The sequence below is a fragment of the Bufo gargarizans genome, chromosome 1, assembly GCF_014858855.1.
Source record: "Bufo gargarizans isolate SCDJY-AF-19 chromosome 1, ASM1485885v1, whole genome shotgun sequence".
NCBI classification, from domain to species: Eukaryota; Metazoa; Chordata; class Amphibia; order Anura; family Bufonidae; genus Bufo; species Bufo gargarizans.
In genome coordinates this window covers 27,273,419-27,300,849 of record NC_058080.1, presented here as the reverse complement: position 1 = coordinate 27,300,849, position 27,431 = coordinate 27,273,419, and the positions used below count along the sequence as shown (strand labels likewise).

Here is a 27,431-nt window from a genome sequence, read left to right as displayed (position 1 = left end):
TTGTAGGTGGGAAAACTTGCAAAATTGCCAGTGTATCAAATACTTATTTTCCTAACTGTATATTTTTATGTTATGTACAATTTTAAGGTCACTATATTTTAAATTCATTTTAATTTAATAAAATTTTCATTAACCACCTCCCGTCCGCCCCATAGAATATAAAAGTCCGGGAGGTTGTTCTCTATCTCTGAAAGGACATTTAAAAAAGGCCATTCTGAGATCTCAGCTGCACGCTAATCGTGCAGATGCTGATCGGGTTGCTCACTGTCAGTGACAGCAGGGCAACCCTTAGAGAAGGCAGGGACAGTGCCCAGGTGTCCCTGCCTTCTAGATCCCTGTATACACAGCGCTCACCGAGCACTGTGCATGCAGAGCAGGAAGCGCTATGCAGTTCCTGTTCCAGCCCGGTGGTAATGTGATCGCCAGGGGCGGGAGAGTGCAGGAGCTGTGAGGTTGGCTCTATATATATATCACATGATTGACCCAGTCCGATAAACACCATAATAAAATAATAAAAAAAACTGTGTAAAAAAATCCATTTTTGTCACCTTACATCACAAAAAGGTGTATGTCCCACAAAATGGGGCTAGCTCTTAACTCAAATTTCTTAACTCATCTTGAAACAAAAGCCAGTGAAAAGCAATTGAATGTGTTTGCTTATATTAGATTAGACACAATTTAGAAATCTCAGAAAACAGGAGTGTTAAATCTACTCCATCCGTACCAATAAAACCGTCACCTCATCCTGCAAAAAATGAGCCCCTACATAAGAAGATCGCTCTCAGAACATGGAGACACTAAAACATCATTTTTTTTTGTAAAAAAATGCTATTATTGTGTTAAAGTGAAATGAATAAAAAAGTATACATATTAGGTATCGCCCCGTCCATAACAACCAGCTCTATAAAAATATCACATGACCTAACTTCTTGGGTGAACACCGGAAAAAAAAACTGTCAAAAAAAGCTATTTTTGTCAGCTTACATCACAAAAAGTGCAACACCAAGTGATCAAAAAGGCATATGTCCCACAAAATGGTACCAATAAAACTGTCACCTCATCCCTAAAAAAATTTGCCCCTACATAAAAAAAAACTATAGCTCTCAGAACATGGACACATTAAAACATAATTTTTTTTGTTTCAAAAATGCTATTATTGTGTAAAACTTAAAAAAATATGAAAAAATATACATATTAGGTATTGTCACGTTTGTAACGATCTGCTCTATAAAAATGTCACTTTCTTTTTTTTTCAATTTTCTTTTTATTGATTTTACATTAATTCTATTGCAAGAACAGAATATAAAGGAGACAAATAAACGTTTGTGACATAAGATACATAATCAATGAGCCAATTATAATGTTACAACAACATAGCGGATAAATGCCATATCAAAGCGCTATGTAAAAATATAAAGCCGAGGTGGTGCGACCCAACAGTCCTGGGATTGTATTGGACAGGTCCTTGAAGCGCATAGTTACACCTGTATTAAATACAGTGAGGATGTGAACTCGGGGCGCAAGCCGTGAAGGATGAAGTGCTGACCGATGCCATGCACAACCAATACTGTGAGGTAGCCACCTACTATTGGTGAATGATAGTGCAGATATGGCGACAGGGCTAAACATCAGTACAGTATAAGTATGTATCAAGTATGTAACCAATAACATAGTACATAATATAACAAGAAGTAGGAAATGGAATGAGGGATAGGGGGTGGAGTTAGGATAGGAGTAGGGGTGGGGGGGAGGGAGATGAAAGGGTTGGGATCAATATCAGAAGTTTTAAAGTTTAGCGTCAGACCACAGTGGTTTGTGACATAGATGTGAGTTGTTGCAAAACTTGAGAGGATGATCGGAACTCAATCTAGTCCTGCCAAATTTTTGGGAACTTGTAGTGAGATCGTAGTTCCCACGCTGACAGTTCTTTCATTAGGAAGATGAAATTAACCTTTTGTAACCATTGCGCCGTGGTAGGGGCTTTTAGTTGGTTCCATTGTTGTGGTATTAAGGATTTGGCCGCGGCCATGAGGTGTTGGAAAAGAATCATTTTCCCGGTAGGGATAGTCTAATGTTAAGAAGGATGGAGACTGGATTGGGATCTGAGGTTAGAGAGCAGATTTGTCTGGACAGTTTTGGGACTTCAGACCAAAATGGAGTTATGACAGGACATGACCACCACATATGTAAGTATGAGCCTTGTGCAGAGTTGCATTTCCAACACACGTCTGTGTCAAGGCATCCCATTTGTTTAAGCCTGACTGGGGTACGGTACCATCTAGAGATGAGTTTAAAAGAATTCTCCTGTAGTTTTGTGCAGCGTGAGATGCCGTAAGAGTTCTTGTAAATCTGTTTGGATTCTTGCGGGGTCCAAGTGGTAGCAAGATCTTTACTCCAATCTGAGATGTAGTGCCTATCTGTAGGGGAACTAGTTATTTGTAATATAGAGTACACTTTTGAAAGAAGGTGTGGTGGTGGTTTTGAAAGTGAGGACAATTCTCCAAAGGGGGTAAGATCTCTTGGGGTGCCAGCATGGCGAAGGTAAGGAGATATAAGTTTGGTAATGTGCAATCTTTGTAGATGTTGAAGGGAAGTATTTTCTAATGGGTTCTCCCCGAGATCTTTATTGAGGAAGTTAATGAGACCTATTTTATTTTGCTCAGGCAGATTAAGTTTAACTTCCTTAAACTTTGGAAGGTATAGTTCTGATATGTCCCTTATTGTCATCAGAGGGGAGAGGGTGGGGCTAATATCTTTTTTATATTTATTCCAAATCTTTAAGGTGGTTTGTGTGATGGTATTCGAGGAGAGTTGGCTAGGAGGGTTATATGAATCATTATCGCATTGCCATAGAAGGGATCTTAGTGGAAATTTAGCTAGTTGCGATTGTAATGTGAAACTGAGTCTTCTGTCACCGTCTCGTAGCCACTGAACTATTCTGGATAGATGTACAGCGTCGTAGTAGTGTCTACAGTCGGGTAGGGACATACCTCCTCTTAATTTATGTTGAACTAACAGGTTGTGACTAAACCTAGGTCTGTTGCCTCGCAATAAGTAGTTACTAATCAGTCTCCTAATATTTGTGAAAAATTGTACGGGCAGTGAAATGGGGAGAGTTTGGAAAAGGTACAGTAATTTAGGGAGAAGGATAGATTTGATTAGATTTTTCCGTTCCCATCCATGATAAAAATGGTAGGGCCCAGGAATCTAAGGTTGATTTGAATTTCGGTAAAATAGGGGCGTAATTTAAGGTATACAAATCTTTCCATGTGGAGCTGATTTTTAGGCCTAGGTATGTGATGTGGGTTTTGGGCCAATGGTATGGGTAGCGTGATTGGAGCAGTTCTGCGTCTTTGCTGTGCAGATTGAAACCTAAGGCTTCCGATTTTGAAATCTGACCATATTCTTTAAGTAACTTTTGGAGGGCGGGGAAAGCAGAGGTAGGGTTGGTCAATATAAGCAAAATGTCATCAGCATATGCAGCCGTAGTATGTGACCGGGTACCGTCATTGTAACCTCTAATGTCTGGATGTGATCTAATGGCCGTCAATAGGGGTTCCAATGAGAGTATAAACAGGATTGGGGAAAGTGGGCAGCCTTGTCGGGTCCCGTTTTTTATAAAAATGTCACTTGACCAAACCCCTCAGGTTAACGCTATAAAAATAAATAAATAAAAACTGTGCTAAAACAACCAATTTTATGGTAACCTTGCCCCATAAAGTCTTATAATGAATGATCAAAAAATCATATGTACCCCAAAATAGTTCCAATAAAACTGGCATCTTATCCCCTAGTTTCCAAAATGGGGTCACTTCTTGGGAGTTTTTACTGTAAGGGTGCATCAGGGGGGCTTTAAATGGGACATGGCATCTAAAAACCATATGGCGCTCCTTTTCTTCTGCGCCCTGTCGTATGCCCATACAGCAGTTTATGACCACATGTGGGGTGCTTCTGTAAACCGCAGAATCTGGGTAATAAATATTGAGTTTTGTTTGGCTGTTAACCATCGATGTGTTAAGGAAAAAATTGGATTAAAATGAATCTGCCAAAAAAGTGAAATTTTAAAATTTGATCTCCATTTTCCTTTAATTCTTGTGAAACGCCTAAAGAGTTAATAAAGTTAGTAAAATCGGTTTTAAGTAACTTGAGGGGTGTCATTTCTACAATGGGGTCATTTATGGGGGTATTCACTATGTAGGCCCCACAAAGTGACTTCAGACCTGAACTGGTTCTTAAAAAGTGGGTTTTGGCAATTTTCTTAAAAAATTTAAGAATTGCTTATAAACTTCTAATCCTTCTAACACCCTAAAAAATTTCAATTACATTTCCAAAATGATGCCAACATAAAGTAGACATATGGGGGATGTTAAGTAATAAATATTTAATGAGGTATTACTTTCTGTTTTAAAAGCAGAGAAATAGAAATTTAGAAAATGGCGAATTTTTTATTTTTTGGTGTAAATTTAGGATTTTTTCATAAATAAAGGTGAAATGTATTGACTCTAATTTATGACTAGCATGAAGTACAATGTGTCAAGAGAAAACAGTCTCTGAATGGCTTGGATAATTAAAAGCGTTCCAAAGTTATTACCACATAAAGTGAGATATGTCAGATTTGCAAAATTAGGCCTGGTCAGGAAGGGGGCAAATGGTCCAGATGTGAAGTGGTTCTAATATTAATATCATTATCACAATCATTCTTTTTTGTTCAAGTTAACACAGTACATCAAACGACTGCACTCTCAAGATGCTCTAGATGGAATGCTTATTGATGAGAAAGGAGAATGGTTGTCACCTCTGTATATTGTAAACTGGGTAGTAAGAGTGAGTGGATCAGGTGGACTTTTTTCAAAGACGCTTGTCGGAATATTTGATCCATCACATCCAGATCTGCTGAATGTTACACCAGCACGGATAACCTGGAGACACAACTTGGTAGGTTAATAAAATGAAGTATTTCTTAGTTTAAATATATTTTATCTTTTCATAATTTTTATTGGTATTATTTTTATTTTTTTCAAACATAAACAGTCCAACACAGTCTGCAAGAGGAGAACAAGGACAGGTTACAGATATCATACTGTAGACCTAATCTATCCAAACTGTCTAAGGCCCAATGCACACAAAAGTATTTTCTTTCCTTTCCGTTTATTTTGCGGAACCATTCATTTAAATGGGTCCGCAAAAAAAAAATAGAAGTTACTCCGCTCGCATTCCGTTTCCGTATGTCCGTATTTCCGGACATGTCTTATTATTGTCCACATTATGGACAAGGATAGCACTGTTCTATTAGGGGCCAACTGTTCCGCAAAATATGGAATGCCCGCGGACGTCATCCATATTTTTTGGAGATACATTTTTTGCGGATCGCAAAATACATACGTTCGTGTGCATGAGGCCTAATAGTAAGATTACCCATAACAAACAGAGAACAGCTTTCATATTTTCCAGAACAATTTCAAAACAGAAAGCTGAGCTCTGAATGGTTGCTGTTATGGTGGCACTTCGTGACTGTTGCAGTCCTGATACCTGGGACAGGTGCTGCATTACTCACCTAGTTTCTGACTCCTCCTCTTTCCTGCAGCTAAAAGCCCATGTCTAGGGATGAGCGAACTCGAACTGTATAGTTCGGGTTCGTACCGAATTTTGGGGTGTCCGTGACACGGACCCGAACCCGGACATTTTCGTAAAAGTCCGGGTTCGGGTTCGGTGTTCGTCGCTTTCTTCGCGCTTTTGTGACGCTTTCTTGGCGCTTTTTGAAAGGCTGCAAAGCAGCCAATCAACAAGCGTCATACTACTTGCCCCAAGAGGCCATCACAGCCATGCCTACTATTGGCATGGCTGTGATTGGCCAGAGCACCATGTGACCCAGCCTCTATTTAAGCTGGAGTCACATAGCGCCGCCCGTCACTCTGCTCTGATTAGCGTAGGGAGAGGTTGCGGCTGCGACAGTAGGGCGAGATTAGGCAGATTAACTCCTCCAAAGGACTTGATTAACTGATCGATCTGCAGCTGTGGATCATTGAGCTGCTGATCCTCAATTGCTCACTGTTTTTAGGCTGCCCAGACCGTTTGTCAGTCACATTTTTCTGGGGTGATCGGCGGCCATTTTGTGTCTTCTGGTGCGCCAGCACAAGCTGCGACCAAGTGCATTTAACCCTCAATGGTGTGGTTGTTTTTTGGCTAAAGCCTACATCAGGGTGAAGCTGTCACACCAAGTGCATTTAACCAGCAATAGTCTGTTTATTTTTTGGCCATATACTACATCAGGGGCAAGCTGCGCCTGTCACCAAGTGCATTTAACCCTCAATGGTGTGGTTGTTTTTTGGCTAAAGCCTACATCAGGGTGAAGCTGTCACACCAAGTGCATTTAACCAGCAATAGTCTGTTTATTTTTTGGCCATATACTACATCAGGGGCAAGCTGCGCCCGTCACCAAGTGCATTTAACCCTCAGTAGTGTGGTTGGTCAAGCTATCACACCAAGTGCATTTAACCAGCAATAGTCTGTTCATTTTTTGGCCATATACTAAATCAGGGGCAAGCTGCGCCCGTCACCAAGTGCATTTAACCAGCAATAGTCTGTTCATTTTTTGGCCATATACTACATCAGGGGCAAGCTGCGCCCGTCACCAAGTGCATTTAACCCTCAGTAGTGTGGTTGGTCAAGCTGTGACACCAAGTGCATTTAACCAGCAATAGTCTGTTCATTTTTTGGCCATATACTACATCAGGGGAAAGCTGCGCCCATCACCAAGTGCATTTAACCAGCAATAGTGTGGTTATTTTTTGGCCATATCCCAGTCTAATTCTGTCACTAAATCCATACCGGTCACCCAGCGCCTAAATACTAGGCCTCAAATTTATATCCCGCTAAATCTCTCGTTACCGCTGTCCTGTTGTGGCTGGGAAAGTTATTTAGTGTCCGTCAAAGCACATTTTTTGTTCTGGGTTGAAATACAATTCCCAATTTAGCAATTAAAAAATGTAGTGGTTTCTGCTGTATCAGAGCTATTTGAAATCTATCCCTAAAAGGGTATATAATATTCAAGGTGCACATAGGGTCATTCAGAATAACTTCACACACCCGCTACTGTGCATTTCCAAGTCTAATTCTGTCACTAAACCCATACCTGTCACCCAGCGCCTAAATACTAGGCCTCAAATTCATATCCAGCTAAATCTGTCGTTAGTGCTGTAGCTGGGCGAGTTATTTAGTGTCCGTTCAAGCACATTTCTTGTTCTGGGTTGAAATACAATTCCCAATTTAGCAATTTCATAATTTAGTGGTTTCTGCTATATCAGAGCTATTTGAAATCTATCCCTAAAAGGGTAGATCATATTGAAGGTGCACATAGGGACATTCAGAATAACTTCACACACCCGCTACTGTGCATTTCCAAGTCTAATTCTGTCACTAAACCCATACCTGTCACCCAGCGCCTAAATACTAGGCCTCAAATTTATATCCAGCTAAATCTGTCCTTAGTGCTGTAGCTGGGCGAGTTATTTAGTGTCCGTTCAAGCACATTTCTTGTTCTGGGTTGAAATACAATTCCCAATTTAGCAATTTCATAATTTAGTGGTTTCTGCTATATCAGAGCTATTTGAAATCTATCCCTAAAAGGGTAGATCATATTGAAGGTGCACATAGGGACATTCAGAATAACTTCACACACCCGCTACTGTGCATTTCCAAGTCTAATTCTGTCACTAAACCCATACCTGTCACCCAGCGCCTAAATACTAGGCCTCAAATTTATATCCAGCTAAATCTGTCCTTAGTGCTGTAGCTGGGCGAGTTATTTAGTGTCCGTTCAAGCACATTTCTTGTTCTGGGTTGAAATACAATTCCCAATTTAGCAATTTCATAATTTAGTGGTTTCTGCTATATCAGAGCTATTTGAAATCTATCCCTAAAAGGGTATATAATATTCAAGGTGCACATTGGGTCATTCAGAATAACTTCACACACACCCGCTACTGTGTATTTCCAAGTCTAATTCTGTCACTAAACCCATACCTGTCACCCAGCGCCTAAATACTAGGCCTCAAATTCATATCCAGCTAAATCTGTCGTTAGTGCTGTAGCTGGGCGAGTTATTTAGTGTCCGTTCAAGCACATTTCTTGTTCTGAGTTGAAATACAATTCCCAATTTAGCAATTTCATAATTTAGTGGTTTCTGCTATATCAGAGCTATTTGAAATCTATCCCTAAAAGGGTATATAATATTCAAGGTGCACATTGGGTCATTCAGAATAACTTCACACACACCCGCTACTGTGTATTTCCAAGTCTAATTCTGTCACTAAACCCATACCTGTCACCCAGCGCCTAAATACTAGGCCTCAAATTCATATCCAGCTAAATCTGTCGTTAGTGCTGTAGCTGGGCGAGTTATTTAGTGTCCGTTCAAGCACATTTCTTGTTCTGGGTTGAAATACAATTCCCAATTTAGCAATTTCATAATTTAGTGGTTTCTGCTATATCAGAGCTATTTGAAATCTATCCCTAAAAGGGTAGATCATATTGAAGGTGCACATAGGGACATTCAGAATAACTTCACACACCCGCTACTGTGCATTTCCAAGTCTAATTCTGTCACTAAACCCACACCTGTCACCCAGCGCCTAAATACTAGGCCTCAAATTTATATCCAGCTAAATCTGTCCTTAGTGCTGTAGCTGGGCGAGTTATTTAGTGTCCGTTCAAGCACATTTCTTGTTCTGGGTTGAAATACAATTCCCAATTTAGCAATTTCATAATTTAGTGGTTTCTGCTATATCAGAGCTATTTGAAATCTATCCCTAAAAGGGTATATAATATTCAAGGTGCACATTGGGTCATTCAGAATAACTTCACACACACCCGCTACTGTGTATTTCCAAGTCTAATTCTGTCACTAAACCCATACCTGTCACCCAGCGCCTAAATACTAGGCCTCAAATTCATATCCAGCTAAATCTGTCGTTAGTGCTGTAGCTGGGCGAGTTATTTAGTGTCCGTTCAAGCACATTTCTTGTTCTGGGTTGAAATACAATTCCCAATTTAGCAATTTCATAATTTAGTGGTTTCTGCTATATCAGAGCTATTTGAAATCTATCCCTAAAAGGGTAGATCATATTGAAGGTGCACATAGGGACATTCAGAATAACTTCACACACCCGCTACTGTGCATTTCCAAGTCTAATTCTGTCACTAAACCCATACCTGTCACCCAGCGCCTAAATACTAGGCCTCAAATTTATATCCAGCTAAATCTGTCCTTAGTGCTGTAGCTGGGCGAGTTATTTAGTGTCCGTTCAAGCACATTTCTTGTTCTGGGTTGAAATACAATTCCCAATTTAGCAATTTCATAATTTAGTGGTTTCTGCTATATCAGAGCTATTTGAAATCTATCCCTAAAAGGGTATATAATATTCAAGGTGCACATTGGGTCATTCAGAATAACTTCACACACACCCGCTACTGTGTATTTCCAAGTCTAATTCTGTCACTAAACCCATACCTGTCACCCAGCGCCTAAATACTAGGCCTCAAATTTATATCCTGCTAAATCTCTCGTTAACGCTGTCCTGTTGTGGCTGGGAAAGTTATTTAGTGTCCGTCAAAGCACATTTTTTGTTCTGGGTTGAAATACAATTCCCAATTTAGCAATTTCATAATTTAGTGGTTTCTGCTATATCAGAGCTATTTGAAATCTATCCCTAAAAGGGTATATAATATTCAAGGTGCACATTGGGTCATTCAGAATAACTTCACACACACCCGCTACTGTGTATTTCTAAGTCTAATTCTGTCACTAAACCCATACCTGTCACCCAGCGCCTAAATACTAGGCCTCAAATTTATATCCTGCTAAATCTCTCGTTAACGCTGTCCTGTTGTGGCTGGGAAAGTTATTTAGTGTCCGTCAAAGCACATTTTTTGTTCTGGGTTGAAATACAATTCCCAATTTAGCAATTTCATAATTTAGTGGTTTCTGCTATATCAGAGCTATTTGAAATCTATCCCTAAAAGGGTATATAATATTCAAGGTGCACATTGGGTCATTCAGAATAACTTCACACACACACGCTTCTGTGCATTTCCAAGTCTAATTCTGTCACTAAATCCATACCGGTCACCCAGCGCCTAAATACTAGGCCTCAAATTTATATCCTGCTAAATCTCTCGTTAACGCTGTCCTGTTGTGGCTGGGAAAGTTATTTAGTGTCCGTCAAAGCACATTTTTTGTTCTGGGTTGAAATACAATTCCCAATTTAGCAATTTCATAATTTAGTGGTTTCTGCTATATCAGAGCTATTTGAAATCTATCCCTAAAAGGGTATATAATATTCAAGGTGCACATTGGGTCATTCAGAATAACTTCACACACACACGCTTCTGTGCATTTCCAAGTCTAATTCTGTCACTAAATCCATACCGGTCACCCAGCGCCTAAATACTAGGCCTCAAATTTATATCCCGCTGAATTTGAATACAATACATTGGGCCAAATAATATATTTGTTGTTGTGGTGAACCATAACAATGAGAAAAACATCTAGTAAGGGACGCGGACGTGGACATGGTCGTGGTGGTGTTAGTGGACCCTCTGGTGCTGGGAGAGGACGTGGCCGTTCTGCCACATCCACACGTCCTAGTGTACCAACTACCTCAGGTCCCAGTAGCCGCCAGAATTTACAGCGATATATGGTGGGGCCCAATGCCGTTCTAAGGATGGTAAGGCCTGAGCAGGTACAGGCATTAGTCAATTGGGTGGCCGACAGTGGATCCAGCACGTTCACATTATCTCCCACCCAGTCTTCTGCAGAAAGCGCACAGATGGCGCCTGAAAACCAACCCCATCAGTCTGTCACATCACCCCCATGCATACCAGGGAAACTGTCTCAGCCTCAAGTTATGCAGCAGTCTCTTATGCTGTTTGAAGACTCCGCTGGCAGGGTTTCCCAAGGGCATCCACCTAGCCCTTCCCCAGCGGTGAAAGACATAGAATGCACTGACGCACAACCACTTATGTTTCCTGATGATGAGGACATGGGAATACCACCTCAGCATGTCTCTGATGATGACGAAACACAGGTGCCAACTGCTGCGTCTTTCTGCAGTGTGCAGACTGAACAGGAGGTCAGGGATCAAGACTGGGTGGAAGACGATGCAGGGGACGATGAGGTCCTAGACCCCACATGGAATGAAGGTCGTGCCACTGACTTTCACAGTTCGGAGGAAGAGGCAGTGGTGAGACCGAGCCAACAGCGTAGCAAAAGAGGGAGCAGTGGGCAAAAGCAGAACACCCGCCGCCAAGAGACTCCGCCTGCTACTGACCGCCGCCATCTGGGACCGAGCACCCCAAAGGCAGCTTCAAGGAGTTCCCTGGCATGGCACTTCTTCAAACAATGTGCTGACGACAAGACCCGAGTGGTTTGCACGCTGTGCCATCAGAGCCTGAAGCGAGGCATTAACGTTCTGAACCTGAGCACAACCTGCATGACCAGGCACCTGCATGCAAAGCATGAACTGCAGTGGAGTAAACACCTTAAAACCAAGGAAGTCACTCAGGCTCCCCCTGCTACCTCTTCTGCTGCTGCCGCCTCGGCCTATTCTGCTGCTGCCGCCTCGGCCTCTTCCTCCGCCTCTGGAGGAACGTTGGCACCTGCCGCCCAGCAAACAGGGGATGTACCACCAACACCACCACCACCACCTCCGTCACCAAGCGTCTCAACCATGTCACACGCCAGCGTTCAGCTCTCCATCTCACAAACATTTGATAGAAAGCGTAAATTCCCACCTAGCCACCCTCGATCCCTGGCCCTGAATGCCAGCATTTCTAAACTACTGGCCTATGAAATGCTGTCATTTAGGCTGGTGGACACAGACAGCTTCAAACAGCTCATGTCGCTTGCTGTCCCACAGTATGTTGTTCCCAGCCGGCACTACTTCTCCAAGAGAGCCGTGCCTTCCCTGCACAACCAAGTATCCGATAAAATCAAGTGTGCACTGCGCAACGCCATCTGTAGCAAGGTCCACCTAACCACAGATACGTGGACCAGTAAGCACGGCCAGGGACGCTATATCTCCCTAACTGCACACTGGGTAAATGTAGTGGCAGCTGGGCCCCAGGCGGAGAGCTGTTTGGCGCACGTCCTTCCGCCGCCAAGGATCGCAGGGCAACATTCTTTGCCTCCTGTTGCCACCTCCTCCTTCTCGGCTTCCTCCTCCTCTTCTTCCACCTGCTCATCCAGTCAGCCACACACCTTCACCACCAACTTCAGCACAGCCCGGGGTAAACGTCAGCAGGCCATTCTGAAACTCATATGTTTGGGGGACAGGCCCCACACCGCACAGGAGTTGTGGCGGGGTATTGAACAACAGACCGACGAGTGGTTGCTGCCGGTGAGCCTCAAGCCCGGCCTGGTGGTGTGTGATAATGGGCGAAATCTCGTTGCAGCTCTGGGACTAGCCAATTTGACGCACATCCCTTGCTTGGCGCATGTGCTGAATTTGGTGGTGCAGAAGTTCATTCACAACTACCCCGACATGTCAGAGCTGCTGCATAAAGTGCGGGCCGTCTGTTCGCGCTTCCGGCGTTCACATCCTGCTGCTGCTCGCCTGTCTGCGCTACAGCGTAACTTCGGCCTTCCCGCTCACCGCCTCATATGCGACGTGCCCACCAGGTGGAACTCCACCTTGCACATGCTGGACAGACTGTGCGAGCAGCAGCAGGCCATAGTGGAGTTTCAGCTGCAGCACGCACGGGTCAGTCGCACTACGGAACAGCACCACTTCACCACCAATGACTGGGCCTCCATGCGAGACCTGTGTGCCCTGTTGCGCTGTTTCGAGTGCTCCACCAACATGGCCAGTGGCGATGACACCGTTATCAGCGTTACAATACCACTTCTATGTCTCCTTGAGAAAACACTTAGGGCGATGATGGAAGAGGAGGTGGCCCAGGAGGAGGAGGAGGAGGAGGAAGAGGGGTCATTTTTAGCACTTTCAGGCCAGTCTCTTCGAAGTGACTCAGAGGGAGGTTTTTGGCAACAGCAGAGGCCAGGTACAAATGTGGCCAGCCAGGGCCCACTACTGGAGGACGAGGAGGACGAGGATGAGGAGGAGGTGGAGGAGGATGAGGATGAAGCATGGTCACAGCGGGGTGGCACCCAACGCAGCTCGGGTCCATCACTGGTGCGTGGCTGGGGGGAAAGGCAGGACGATGACGATACGCCTCCCACAGAGGACAGCTTGTCCTTACCCCTGGGCAGCCTGGCACACATGAGCGACTACATGCTGCAGTGCCTGCGCAACGACAGCAGAGTTGCCCACATTTTAACGTGTGCGGACTACTGGGTTGCCACCCTGCTGGATCCACGCTACAAAGACAATGTGCCCACCTTACTTCCTGCACTGGAGCGTGATAGGAAGATGCGCGAGTACAAGCGCACGTTGGTAGACGCGCTGCTGAGAGCATTCCCAAATGTCACAGGGGAACAAGTGGAAGCCCAAGGCCAAGGCAGAGGAGGAGCAAGAGGTCGCCAAGGCAGCTGTGTCACGGCCAGCTCCTCTGAGGGCAGGGTTAGCATGGCAGATATGTGGAAAACTTTTGTCAACACGCCACAGCTAACTGCACCACCACCTGATACGCAACGTGTTAGCAGGAGGCAACATTTCACTAACATGGTGGAACAGTACGTGTGCACACCCCTCCACGTACTGACTGATGGTTCGGCCCCATTCAACTTCTGGGTCTCTAAATTGTCCACGTGGCCAGAGCTAGCCTTTTATGCCTTGGAGGTGCTGGCCTGCCCGGCAGCCAGCGTTTTGTCTGAACGTGTATTCAGCACGGCAGGGGGCGTCATTACAGACAAACGCAGCCGCCTGTCTACAGCCAATGTGGACAAGCTGACGTTCATAAAAATGAACCAGGCATGGATCCCACAGGACCTGTCCGTCCCTTGTCCAGATTAGACATTAACTACCTCCCCATAACCATATATTATTGGACTCCAGGGCACTTCCTCATTCAATCCTATTTTTATTTTCATTTTACCATTATATTGCGAGGCTACCCAAAGTTGAATGAACCTCTCCTCTGCCTGTGTGCTAGGCCTAAATATATGCCAATGGACTGTTGCAGTGGTGGCTGACATGAAGCCTGATTCTCTGCTATGACATGCAGACTAATTCTCTGCTGACATGAAGCCAGATTGTCTGTTACGGGACCTCTCTCCTCTGCCTGGGTGCTTGGCCTAAATTTATGACAATGGACTGTTGCAGTGGTGGCTGACGTGAAGCCTGATTCTCTGCTATGACATGCAGACTGATTCTCTGCTGACATGAAGCCAGATTGTCTGTTACGGGACCTCTCTGCTCTGCCTGTGTGCTAGGCCTAAATATATGCCAATGGACTGTTGCAGTGGTGGGTGACGTGAAGCCTCATTCTCTGCTATGACATTCAGACTGATTCTCTGCTGACATGAAGCCAGATCGTCTGTTACGGGACCTCTCTGCTCTGCCTGTGTGCTAGGCCTAAATATATGCCAATGGACTGTTGCAGTGGTGGGTGACGTGAAGCCTCATTCTCTGCTATGACATGCAGACTGATTCTCTGCTGTCATGAAGCCAGATTGTCTGTTACGGGACCTCTCTGCTCTGCCTGTGTGCTAGGCCTAAATATATGCCAATGGACTGTTGCAGTGGTGGGTGACGTGAAGCCTCATTCTCTGCTATGACATGCAGACTGATTCTCTGCTGACATGAAGCCAGATTGTCTGTTACGGGACCTCTCTCCTCTGCCTGTGTGCTAGGCCTAAATATATGCCAATGGACTGTTGCAGTGGTGGCTGACGTGAAGCCTCATTCTCTGCTATGACATGCAGACTAATTCTCTGCTGACATGAAGCCAGATCGTCTGTTACGGGACCTCTCTGCTCTGCCTGTGTGCTAGGCCTAAATATATGCCAATGGACTGTTGCAGTGGTGGGTGACGTGAAGCCTCATTCTCTGCTATGACATGCAGACTGATTCTCTGCTGTCATGAAGCCAGATTGTCTGTTACGGGACCTCTCTGCTCTGCCTGTGTGCTAGGCCTAAATATATGCCAATGGACTGTTGCAGTGGTGGGTGACGTGAAGCCTCATTCTCTGCTATGACATGCAGACTGATTCTCTGCTGACATGAAGCCAGATTGTCTGTTACGGGACCTCTCTCCTATGCCTGTGTGCTAGGCCTAAATATATGCCAATGGACTGTTGCAGTGGTGGCTGACGTGAAGCCTCATTCTCTGCTATGACATGCAGACTAATTCTCTGCTGACATGAAGCCAGATTGTCTGTTACGGGACCTCTCTCCTCTGCCTGGGTGCTGGGCCTAAATTTATGACAATGGACTGTTGCAGTGGTGGCTGACGTGAAGCCTGATTCTCTGCTATGACATGCAGACTGATTCTCTGCTGACATGAAGCCAGATTGTCTGTTACGGGACCTCTCTGCTCTGCCTGTGTGCTAGGCCTAAATATATGCCAATGGACTGTTGCAGTGGTGGGTGACGTGAAGCCTCATTCTCTGCTATGACATGCAGACTGATTCTCTGCTGACATGAAGCCAGATTGTCTGTTACGGGACCTCTCTCCTCTGCCTGTGTGCTAGGCCTAAATATATGCCAATGGACTGTTGCAGTGGTGGCTGACGTGAAGCCTCATTCTCTGCTATGACATGCAGACTGATTCTCTGCTGACATGAAGCCAGATCGTCTGTTACGGGACCTCTCTGCTCTGCCTGTGTGCTAGGCCTAAATATATGCCAATGGACTGTTGCAGTGGTGGGTGACGTGAAGCCTCATTCTCTGCTATGACATGCAGACTAATTCTCTGCTGACATGAAGACAGATTCTCTGTTACGGGACCTCCCTCCTCTGCCTGGGTGCTGGGCCTAAATATATGCCAATGGACTGTTGCAGTGGTGGCTGACGTGAAGCCTCATTCTCTGCTATGACATGCAGACTAATTCTCTGCTGACATGAAGACAGATTCTCTGTTACGGGACCTCCCTCCTCTGCCTGGGTGCTGGGCCTAAATATATGCCAATGGACTGTTGCAGTGGTGGCTGACGTGAAGCCTCATTCTCTGCTATGACATGCAGACTGATTCTCTGCTGATATGAAGACAGATTCTCTGTTACGGGACCTCTCTCCTCTGCCTGTGTGTGTGCTGGGCCTAAATATATGCCAATGGACTGTTGCAGTGGTGGCTGACGTGAAGCCTCATTCTCTGCTATGACATGCAGACTAATTCTCTGCTGACATGAAGCCAGATTGTCTGTTACGGGACCTCTCTCCTCTGCCTGTGTGTGTGCTGGGCCTAAATATATGCCAATGGACTGTTGCAGTGGTGGCTGACGTGAAGCCTCATTCTCTGCTATGACATGCAGACTGATTCTCTGCTGACATGAAGCCAGATTCTCTGTTACGGGACCTCTCTCCTCTGCCTGTGTGTGTGCTGGGCCTAAATATATGCCAATGGACTGTTGCAGTGGTGGCTGACGTGAAGCCTCATTCTCTGCTATGACATGCAGACTAATTCTCTGCTGACATGAAGACAGATTCTCTGTTACGGGACCTCCCTCCTCTGCCTGGGTGCTGGGCCTAAATATATGCCAATGGACTGTTGCAGTGGTGGCTGACGTGAAGCCTCATTCTCTGCTATGACATGCAGACTAATTCTCTGCTGACATGAAGACAGATTCTCTGTTACGGGACCTCTCTCCTCTGCCTGGGTGCCGGGGCCTAAATATCTGAGAATGGACTGTTCCAGTGGTGGGTGATGGGAAGCCAGATTCTCTGCTATGGAACCTCTCTCCAATTGATTTTGGTTAATTTTTATTTATTTAATTTTTATTTTAATTCATTTCCCTATCCACATTTGTTTGCAGGGGATTTACCTACATGTTGCTGCCTTTTGCAGCCCTCTAGCTCTTTCCTGGGCTGTTTTACAGCCTTTTTAGTGCCGAAAAGTTCGGGTCCCCATTGACTTCAATGGGGTTCGGGTTCGGGACGAAGTTCGGATCGGGTTCGGATCCCGAACCCGAACATTTCCGGGATGTTCGGCCGAACTTCTCGAACCCGAACATCCAGGTGTTCGCTCAACTCTACCCATGTCCCAAACTGCAGGTTTTAATTTGAGTTCAAGGCCTCTTCCTTTGGGCTCATTCACACGACCGTGCCATGTTTTTCGGTCCGCAAATTGCAGGCTCAGCAAAACACAGATGCCGCCCGTGTGCCTTCTGCAATTTGTGGAACGGAACAGAAGGTCCATTATAGAAATGCCTATTCTTGTCCGCAAAGCAGACAAGAATAGGACATAACTCATAATTTTTGTGGGGCCACGGAATGGAGCAACGGATGCGGACAGCACATTGAAGTGAATGGGTTCGCACCTGAGCCACAAAAAATGGGTCTTGGATGCGGAACAAAACCACGGTCATGTGAACAAGCCCTTTCTGTGTATTAAATAGACTATTCCCTGCATCACTTCCAGGGTTAGTTCCCCTGTTTGCTGTGTGTGCAAATGTTTCACTTATCAGCCAATTAATTAACCTACGGTATATATTCCGGTCCGTTTGTCTCACCCGTTGCAATGCCCACGCAACAGATACTGTTTTGTTCTGCTGGCTTGCTAGACCCTGTATTGTTTGGCTGCCTGATTCCTGGATTCTTATCCTCTGACTTGTGCCTGTTGTCCGTACTGATCCTCTGCCCCTGCAGTAAAGGTAGGATCCCTGTATAGGGGTTAAAGGGAGGATACAAGAGGACTGTCAGGACAATGCCCTCAGGAATAGCTTAAAGTCAAACAGGTTAGTTGACGCAGTGTTTTCACACCCACTGTCTGTTATAGCTGCTATGGGCAATAAAGACAGCCCTGCTATTGACCAGTTTGCTTATAAAATTGCACAATAGTAACAACTAAAAATCCCAAATCAAATTTCAATGATATAAATGTGACAGGATGTCTATATAGCAATAGCATTGAAACCCAATGTAAAAACCTTGGGCAAAGCAATACGAAGAACAAGGTACAGTATAAGGGTCCATTCACACGCTCGCAAAGTGGGTCCGCATCCGTTCTGCAATTTTGCGGAACAGGTGCTGACCCATTCATTTTCAATGGGGCCAGAATGTGCTGTCCACATCCGCATTTGCGGATCCGCACTTCCGTTACGCAAAAATATAGAACATTTCCTATTCTTGTCCGCAATTGCGGACAAGGAAAGGCATTTTCTATGAGAGTGCCGGCGATGTGTGATCCGCAAAACACATACGGACGTGTGAATGGACCCTAAGATGTTTAAGAATTTCAACCTTTGTGTACCCCACAATGCACCCTGCTATGTTTACAATGGGAACAATATTAAAGTTTAGAATCTGATCAATTAGAACAATAATGTCTTCAAGCCCAGGATTTGATTGCTGTAATAAAAATGTATTAATTACTATTAGAGATGAGCAAATTGAAATTGACGAAGTGGAATTCGATCCGAATTTCAGCAAAAATCGATTCGCACAAAATCCGAATTTCCTCCCGCTTTGTGGTAACAAATGTAATAAAATGGCTGCTGCACATGTGTAACAGTGGCTGCTGTTGTTCCCATGATTACCGCCGCGGTCCTGGGCACCGTGTGGCCAGTGTTTCCCATTTACCGCTGCAGTCCTGGGCTCTGTCTGTGTAGGTACTGTGGTTCTGGGATTCGCTCCACAGTTTCCTCTCAACCCTGGCTACCGCATGCTTGCTGCTTGTTTCTTGCAGCGCTTCCTTAAGGGCCAGCGCGCGTCACTTCCTGGGCTTTATGGGTTAGGTCATGTGACCTCGCTGACCAATCCTTGCCCTCCTGCTCATATATATGTGGCTCAGCCTGCTACCCAGATGCTCTGTGTCAAGGTCCCTGTGTCCTGCTAAGGTTCCTGATTACCACTTGTGTTCCTGTGTTTCTGACTCATACTAGTGTTCCTGGATTCTGCTACCTGTCTGATCCCTGCCTGCTTGCCTTGACTCTCCAGTTGCTGACCGGATTGCCTGACCTGTACCTGTGCCGCCTGCCCTGACCTTTTGACTGTCTGACTACGCTTCTGCCCTCATTCTTCAGTCCTGCATTGTTGCTCCTGGTAACGACCCTGCCTGCTGACATCGCTTGTACTTCTGATACCTTTCTCAGGTATCTCCGGCTCCACCTGGACCAGCTACCTCATGTGCCTATCCTCCTCAAGAGGTAGCGACCTGGTGTTCTCCTCAAGAAAGTCTATCCTTACCATCAGGGGTACTGTGAAGAATTGATAGGTTCACTTAGACAAACGCCCTTAGAGGAGGTAGGACACGTGGTACAATGCGTTCACACCCGCTGGTTTGTGATAAAATGTTATGACATGGAGCTAAGAACTGTGGGAACGAGGGATCACCCACAATGCCATGCATACACCCAATCAGCAGCCAGCCAGCCCCTATGATCTCACAGCCCTATAAATAGCCTCAGACATCTTCAATTCTGGCATTTTCCAGTGTACTTAGTGCAGTGAGAGACGTCAGCCGGCGCTAGGGACAGTGCTAGGAAAGACAAAATTGTGCTAAAAAACAATTTACAAGTTCAGGGAAAGATTAGTCTAGGTGTAGGAAAAGGATAGGGAGGAATTATTCTCTGTAATTCCAGCACACCTTGCTTGTGTCATGGTCTTACCTTCTTGCTGTTCTCCTTCGTTTGACATGTGCTGGCGGCCATCTTGGTTTCTGGGTTTCTTGTAGCCTCCCACCCTGCGGCTTCTCCTTCCCACTGGGAGGAGCTGGATGCCTAGCTCATATATATAGGAGGTCTGTGGCTTCAGTTCCTTGCTTGGTCCTCCTGTGTTCACATGCTTCTAAGACTGCTGCTGCTTCTGGTTCCTGATCCTGGCCTCGTCTGACTACCCCGCTGGTTCCTGATCCTGGCTTCGTCTGACTACCCCGCTGGTTCCTGATCCTGGCTTCGTCTGACTACCCTTCTGGTTCCTGACCTCTGGCTACGCAAGACCCTGCTTCGGTTTAGCCATCCGTTTGGACTTTTGCTTACAGCTTGATTTTCAATAAAGCCTTCTTATTCCCACTTATCTCTTGTTGTACGTCTGGTTCATGGTTCCATGACATTAGGACCAAGCCATGAATTCTGACGGTACAGGGCCATCCTCGCTACCCACGCTGATTGCCAGACTTTATCAGCAGGATCACCTGTTGGGTCGGTTCGCTGTGGCGTTGCAAACCCTGCTTGAACGCACGGCTCATTTCGCTTCCGTTGCCGATGGGTCGGTTGTCGCTCCTGGGCCCGCTCCTACTGCCGCTCCGGTTGTTGCGCCAGAGTCTACCCCGACACCTGTTGCTGCGCCTGCGGTGTCTCGGGGTATGACCGGTTCTGCCCCCCTTCCACAGCGCTTTGGGGGAGAGCCAACTCAGTGCCGAGGTTTCCTTAACCAGGTGGGCATTTATTTCGAGTTGCTGCCACATGCCTTTCCTACTGAGAGATCAAAGGTGGGCTTCTTGATCTCGCTGCTCTCGGACAAGGCCTTGGCCTGGGCCAGCCCTTTATGGGAGAACAACAATCCGGTGGTTGCCGAGTTTTCCGGTTTTGTTGCTTCTCTTCGGAAGGTATTCGATGTGCCGGCTCGTGCTGCCTCTGCTGCGAAGCTCCTTATGTCCATCAGACAGGGTTCACGATCCGTAGCTGAATACGCCATTGAGTTTCGTACCCTGGCAGCAGAGGTGGGCTGGAATAATGAGGCTCTGGTCGCTGCTTTCTCTCATGGTCTCTCGGATGCCTTGAAGGATGAGGTTGCAGCTAAGGACCTACCAGTGGAGCTCGAGTCTCTTATTTCTTTCCTGATTTTGATTGACACCAGACTCAGGGAGAGACCTTCCTTTAAGGAGAGCCTGCGGAGGCCTTCTAACAGATTGGCACCTACGTTTGCTGTCCCACCCGTGCCTCCCTCTCCTCCCACGCCTCCTGGGGATGACTTGTCTGGGGGTGAACCCATGCAGCTGGGGTTTGCTCGCCTGTCCGAGGGGGAGAGGGTACTCCGGAGACGCGAGGGCCGATGCATGTACTGTGGTCTCGGTGGGCATTTTCGGTTGGCATGTCCGAACCGTCCGGGAAACGCTAGCACCTGAGATCCTGTCGGGGGCAGATCTTGGGTGGAGTCTCCTCGTCCCCGGTTTCCCGTGTTGACAAACCACTGATCACTGTTGTCCTCTCCTGGGTCGGGGACTCGGTGACGACCCAGGCGTTGGTGGACTCTGGTGATGGTGGTTTGTTCATTGATAGTGTGTTCGCTGCCGCCAATTCCATTCCTCTGCAGCCTCGAGGTTCCCCACTGGCTCTTGAGGCGATAGACGGCAGACCCCTTCTGCCGCCACACGTGACTCATGAGACCCTTCCAGTGGGGATGGCCATTGGTGCCGTTCACAGAGAGTCGGTCTGTCTCCAGGTGATTTCGTCTCCACACTACTCGGTGGTCTTGGGGTACCCCTGGCTCCAGAAGCATAATCCGACTTTCGATTGGAGATCGGCCGAGATCCTCTCGTGGTCACCGCAGTGTGGGGCTAGTTGCATCCATGGGCCTGTCAAGTTGCTGTGTACTTCCTCGGACTCTCTGTTGCCTCCTGAATACGAAGAGTACCGGGATGTATTCGATAAGGTGCGCGCGGTTGCCCTACCTCTGCACCGCCCATACGATTGTGCCATAGAGTTACAATCTGGTGCCGTTCCTCCTCGTGGCAAAGTCTATCCACTGTCGGTAGCGGAGAATGAGGCCATGGAGGAGTACGTGAGGGAGGCGCTTTCACGCGTACACATTCGCAAATCCTCGTCCCCGGCAGGGGCTGGATTTTTCTTTGTGAAAAAGAAGGGCGGTGAGTTGAGGCCTTGCATCGATTACAGGGGTCTCAATCGCATCACGATCAAGAACGCTTACCCGATACCCTTGATTTCCGAGCTGTTCGATCGCCTCAAAGGGGCCACGGTCTTTACCAAACTCGACCTGAGGGCGGCATATAACCTAATAAGGATCAAGGCGGGCGATGAGTGGAAGACCGCGTTTAACACCAGGACCGGTCATTATGAATCCTTGGTTATGCCCTTTGGGTTGTGCAATGCGCCCGCAGTCTTCCAGGAATTCATCAACGATGTTTTCCGTGACCTGTTGCAGCAGTGGGTGGTGGTATATTTGGATGACATCTTGGTATATTCTGAATCCATGGAGGCCCACATTATGGATGTCAGACGAGTGTTGCAACGGTTACGAGAGAACAGGCTGTTCTGTAAGCTTGAGAAATGCGAATTTCACCGATCCCAGGTAACCTTCTTAGGTTACATCATTTCCGCTGAGGGGTTCTCCATGGATCCTGAGAAGGTTTCGGCTGTCTTACAGTGGCCCCAGCCCAGTGGTCTCCGTGCCCTGCAGCGCTTTTTGGGCTTCGCCAATTATTATCGGAAGTTCATCAGGGACTTTTCTATGCTAGCCAAGCCTCTCACGGATCTGACCAGGAAGGGCATTAATTTCCAGGTCTGGCCGCTCGAGGCCATCTGAGCTTTTGAGGCTCTAAAGTCCGCCTTTGTGTCGGCTCCGATTCTGTCGCATCCCAACCCTGGGTTGCCCTTTGTCCTCGAGGTGGACGCATCTGAGACGGGAGTAGGCGCCCTTCTGTCTCAGCGTAGAACACCAGAGGGTCCTCTGCTTCCTTGTGGGTTTTACTCCCGGAAACTGTCTTCCGCGGAGTGCAACTATCAGATTGGTGACAGGGAGTTATTGGCCATCGTGCAGGCCCTTAAAGAATGGAGGCACTTGCTCGAGGGTTCGGTGGTTCCGGTTCTCATCCTGACGGACCACAAGAATCTGACCTACCTTTCTGAGGCCAAGAGATTGACACCACGTCAGGCCAGATGGGCTCTGTTCTTGTCACGTTTTAATTACGTGGTCTCCTACCTACCCGGTTCCAAGAACATCAGAGCGGATGCCTTATCACGGCAGTACTCCGAGCTGTCCAGGGAGGAGTCGATTCCGACTTCGGTCATACCTCCGAATCAGATCCTGGCCGCCATTCGCACCAGTCTGACCTCTCCCCTGGGTGAGCAGATTTTGGCGGCTCAATCTGGTGCTCCCTCTGGGAAACCTAACGGCAGATGTTTTGTGCCTGAGGAGTTGCGCACTCGGTTGTTGCGAACCTACCATAACTCCAAGGCCGCGGGGCATCCTGGAAAGAATCAGCTGTCCTGGGCTGTTTCACGTCTGTTCTGGTGGCCTTCTCTACGTTCCGACATCGCCGCATATGTAGCGGCATGCTCCGTTTGTGCCCAGAGTAAGTCCCCTCGGCACCTTCCGTTGGGCCTTTTGCAACCCATAGCCACCGGGGAGCGCCCATGGTCACACCTGGGGATGGATTTCATTGTGGACCTCCCTGCATCCCGAGGCCATACGGTCATTCTCATGATTGTGGATCGGTTTTCCAAAATGTGCCACTGTGTTCCTCTCAAGAAGTTACCCTCTGCACAAGAGTTGGCCACGATTTTCGCCAGGGAGGTCTTCCGGTTGCACGGTTTGCCCAAGGAGATTGTGTCGGATCGGGGGAGTCAGTTTGTGTCCAGGTTCTGGCGTGCCTTTTGCTCCCAGTTGGGGATTCATCTCTCTTTCTCCTCGGCCTACCACCCTCAGTCCAATGGGGCCGCAGAACGATCCAATCAGGCCTTGGAGCAATTCCTTCGTTGCTATGTCTCCGATCACCAAGACAATTGGGTTGACCTCCTGCCTTGGGCTGAGTTTGCCAGGAACACGGCGGTGAACTCTTCCTCTGGGACGTCTCCCTTCATGGCCAATTATGGGTTCCAACCTGCCGTGTTACCGGAGGTATTCTCTCCCCAGGATATTCCGGCTGTGGAGGATCACCTTTCCGTCCTACGTGCTTCTTGGGTACAGATCCAGAGGTCCCTTGAGGTCTCTGCGCAGCGCCAGAGACTCCAGGCTGATCGCAGACGAGCGCCCGCTCCTTCCTACCAGGTCGGAGACCGTGTATGGTTGTCCACCCGCAACCTCAACCTTCGAGTGCCCACTCCCAAGCTGGCGCCTCACTTTGTTGGTCCCTTCCGAGTGCTTCGCAGGGTAAACCCGGTAGCCTATGCCCTTGCGCTTCCTCCTGGCATGCGGATCTCCAACGTGTTTCATGTCTCCCTGTTGAAGCCATTGGTGTGTAATCGTTTCACTTTCTCGGTTCCTCGGCCCCGTCCGGTCCAAGTGGGCAATCGTGAGGAATATGAGGTGAGCAATATCCTGGACTCACGCCTGGTCCGCGGTCGGTTGCAGTTTTTGGTCCATTGGCGTGGTTATGGTCCAGAGGAGCGTTCCTGGGTTCCCTCCGCAGATGTCCATGCTCCTGCTTTGCTCCGAGCCTTCCACGCACGCTTCCCTCAGAAACCGTTCCTTACTCCGCGGAGGAGGGGCCCTTGAGGGGGAGGTACTGTCATGGTCTTACCTTCTTGCTGTTCTCCTTCGTTTGACATGTGCTGGCGGCCATCTTGGTTTCTGGGTTTCTTGTAGCCTCCCACCCTGCGGCTTCTCCTTCCCACTGGGAGGAGCTGGATGCCTAGCTCATATATATAGGAGGTCTGTGGCTTCAGTTCCTTGCTTGGTCCTCCTGTGTTCACATGCTTCTAAGACTGCTGCTGCTTCTGGTTCCTGATCCTGGCCTCGTCTGACTACCCCGCTGGTTCCTGATCCTGGCTTCGTCTGACTACCCCGCTGGTTCCTGATCCTGGCTTCGTCTGACTACCCTTCTGGTTCCTGACCTCTGGCTACGCAAGACCCTGCTTCGGTTTAGCCATCCGTTTGGACTTTTGCTTACAGCTTGATTTTCAATAAAGCCTTCTTATTCCCACTTATCTCTTGTTGTACGTCTGGTTCATGGTTCCATGACAGCTTGTTATTGGAGTACAAGTGCTGTGTGATGTAGCCATTAACAGGGTGTATTACTATGAAATATTTGTATATCTTTTTAGCCCTTGTGCAGTGCAGTTATATGTTCTAAAGCCTTTTTTGGGGTGTATTAGTGGGAAAAGGGCTTATTAGCAGTTCAGCGGTGCAGTTATATGTTTTAAAGCCTTTTTTGGGGCGTATTAGTGGGGGGGGAGAAGTATTATTTGCCATTCAGCAGTGCAGTTATATGTTCTAAAGCCTTTTTTGGGGTGTATTTATTTTCTTTTTATTTATTTAACTGTATATCAGATAGAGAAGTGATAGGTCCTGCACAGGGGAGTGGCAAAAGCCTAAATGTTTCTGGCTCAGGTAACAGCAGAGTAAGGGGGTGTGGCAGAAGGAGTGTCAGCGAGAGGCCTGAGCGGTATCATCTAGCGGTTGTATCGTGACCAGCAAACCAGCGATTCTTGAATGGTTGATTCGGTCATCCATTTTGACCTAAGTGACATCAGACACCCCCAGCCAAGAATCGGTAGGCTCGCCAGGCACAACCCTTAGTTGACATGGCCTGGAAGCAGGTCCTGTGCCCTCACCTGTCCTCAACCTGCTTCTGTGCTTTACTGTTCCCTCAGCCAGACAAGTATTATATGTTGTGGGCTCTGCTCCACTATACAGTGAGGACGAGCTAGTAAAGGACAGTCATCAGCTACTGGTCAGCCAAGATGTGGAGGAGACATCCGCCGCTTCTGCCGGTAGGTGGGCAAGTAGTGATGAGGAGAGCTGGTGTTGCAAGCGGTCAGGCTCCTGGCTCATAGACCGTTGAGGAGGACATCAGTGATGTGCAGACAGTACTTGATAATGATGTAGCTGATTGCAATTGGGAGCCGGGTGATGAAGGGGCTTCATCATCGGGATAAGAGGGTGGCAGCTTGCACGTGAGGCAACGGCGGAGCCAGCAAGTCACTAGCGTGGCCGGAAGTCAGCAGGGTGGCAGCAGTGGGAAGTCAGGAGCAAAACGTGCCTGGGGTAGACTACCCGCTTCACAGGAGCCTACCTGCCTGGAAAGTAGTGGTGCAGGGGATAAAGAAGGCAGCGCCGGTAACAGTTAGGCTACTTTCACACTAGCGTTCGGGCGGATCCGTTCTGAACGGATCCGCTCATAATAATGCAGACGGAGGCTCCGTTCAGAACGGATCCGTCTGCATTATTTTTAGCATAGAACAGCTAAGTGTGAAAATAGCCTAGTACGGATCCGTCCAGACTTTCAATGTAAAGTCAATGGGGGACGGATCCGTTTGAAGATTGAGCCACATTGTGGCATCTTCAAACGGATCCGTCCCCATTGACTTACATTGAAAGTCTGGACGGATCCGCACGCCTCCGCACGGCCAGGCGGACACCCGAACGCTGCAAGCAGCGTTCAGCTGTCCGCCTGTCCGTGCGGAGGCGAGCGGAGCGGAGGCTGAACGCCGCCAGACTGATGCAGTCTGAGCGGATCCGCCTCCATTCAGACTGCATCAGGGCTGGACGGCTGCGTTCGGGTCCGCTCGTGAGCTCCTTCAAACGGAGCTCACGAACGGAAACCCGAACGCTAGTGTGAAAGTAGCCTTAGTCAGTGCGAAGTGTTTGGGGTAAAATCACCCACTCATCAGTGTGGCAGTTTTTTGTTAGGCTGCCGGAGGATGTGAACATGGCCATTTGCCGAATCTGTGGGCAGAAGGTGAATTGTGGCCACGGTGCCAATGTTGGCACCACGGCCCTGCGTCATATGCAGCGTCACCATAAAGTGGCCTGGGAGAACTGTGGCTCTGATGTGGTGGTCCAGCCTGCTGCAGCAACCGCAACAGTATGTGTACACTGATCCAACAGCGCAGAAGCTGAACGTGCTCCTGGCTAAGTTGCTGGTGCTGCAAGTTGTGGACTCTGCACCTTTCAGAGAACTGATGGCTTGTGCCGAGCCGAATTGGAGAGTCCCAAGCAGTCATTTCTTTGCTAAAAAGGCAGTACCAGCCCTGCACACATATGTAGAACAGAAGGTGGGTCAGTTCTTGAGCCTGTTGGTGTCTGCCAATGTGCAAGGCAGCACCGACATGTGGAGCTGTAACTACGGTCAGGGACAATACATGTCTTTACAGCCCACTGGGTCACGCTGTTCTACACCTCTTTTGCTTCGGTGAACTGATTCACACTGGGGAGGAACTGCCCCATGTTCTTCATCAAGAAATCAAATCCTGGCTTTCTCTGTGACAACTCAAAATTGGAACCATGGTGACCGACAACGGGAAGATCATGGTGTCAGTGCTGAATCAAGGAGGGTTGAGCCATGCGCCCTACATGGCGCATGTGTTCAATCTGGTTGTAAAGCTGTTCCTGAATTCTTCCACCCATCTGCAAGACATCCTAAAAATGGCCAGAAAACTTTGCATGCACTTCAGCCATTTGAAAACTGCCAAGCACACC

At 47.5% G+C, this 27,431-nt stretch overlaps 1 protein-coding gene across 1 annotated transcript in view; it reads left to right on the top strand.

The window, feature by feature from the left end:
• The first annotated feature begins 2,532 nt into the window (after nucleotides 1-2,532).
• LOC122923333 (vomeronasal type-2 receptor 26-like) overlaps nucleotides 2,533-27,431 on the top strand; it is a 78,712-nt gene continuing 53,813 nt past the window's right edge. The window contains exons 1-2 of the mRNA XM_044274149.1: nucleotides 2,533-2,541; nucleotides 4,714-4,824. Coding sequence (XP_044130084.1) covers nucleotides 2,533-2,541; nucleotides 4,714-4,824 — 120 coding nt within the window. The remainder of the gene's footprint in view (nucleotides 2,542-4,713; nucleotides 4,825-27,431) is intronic.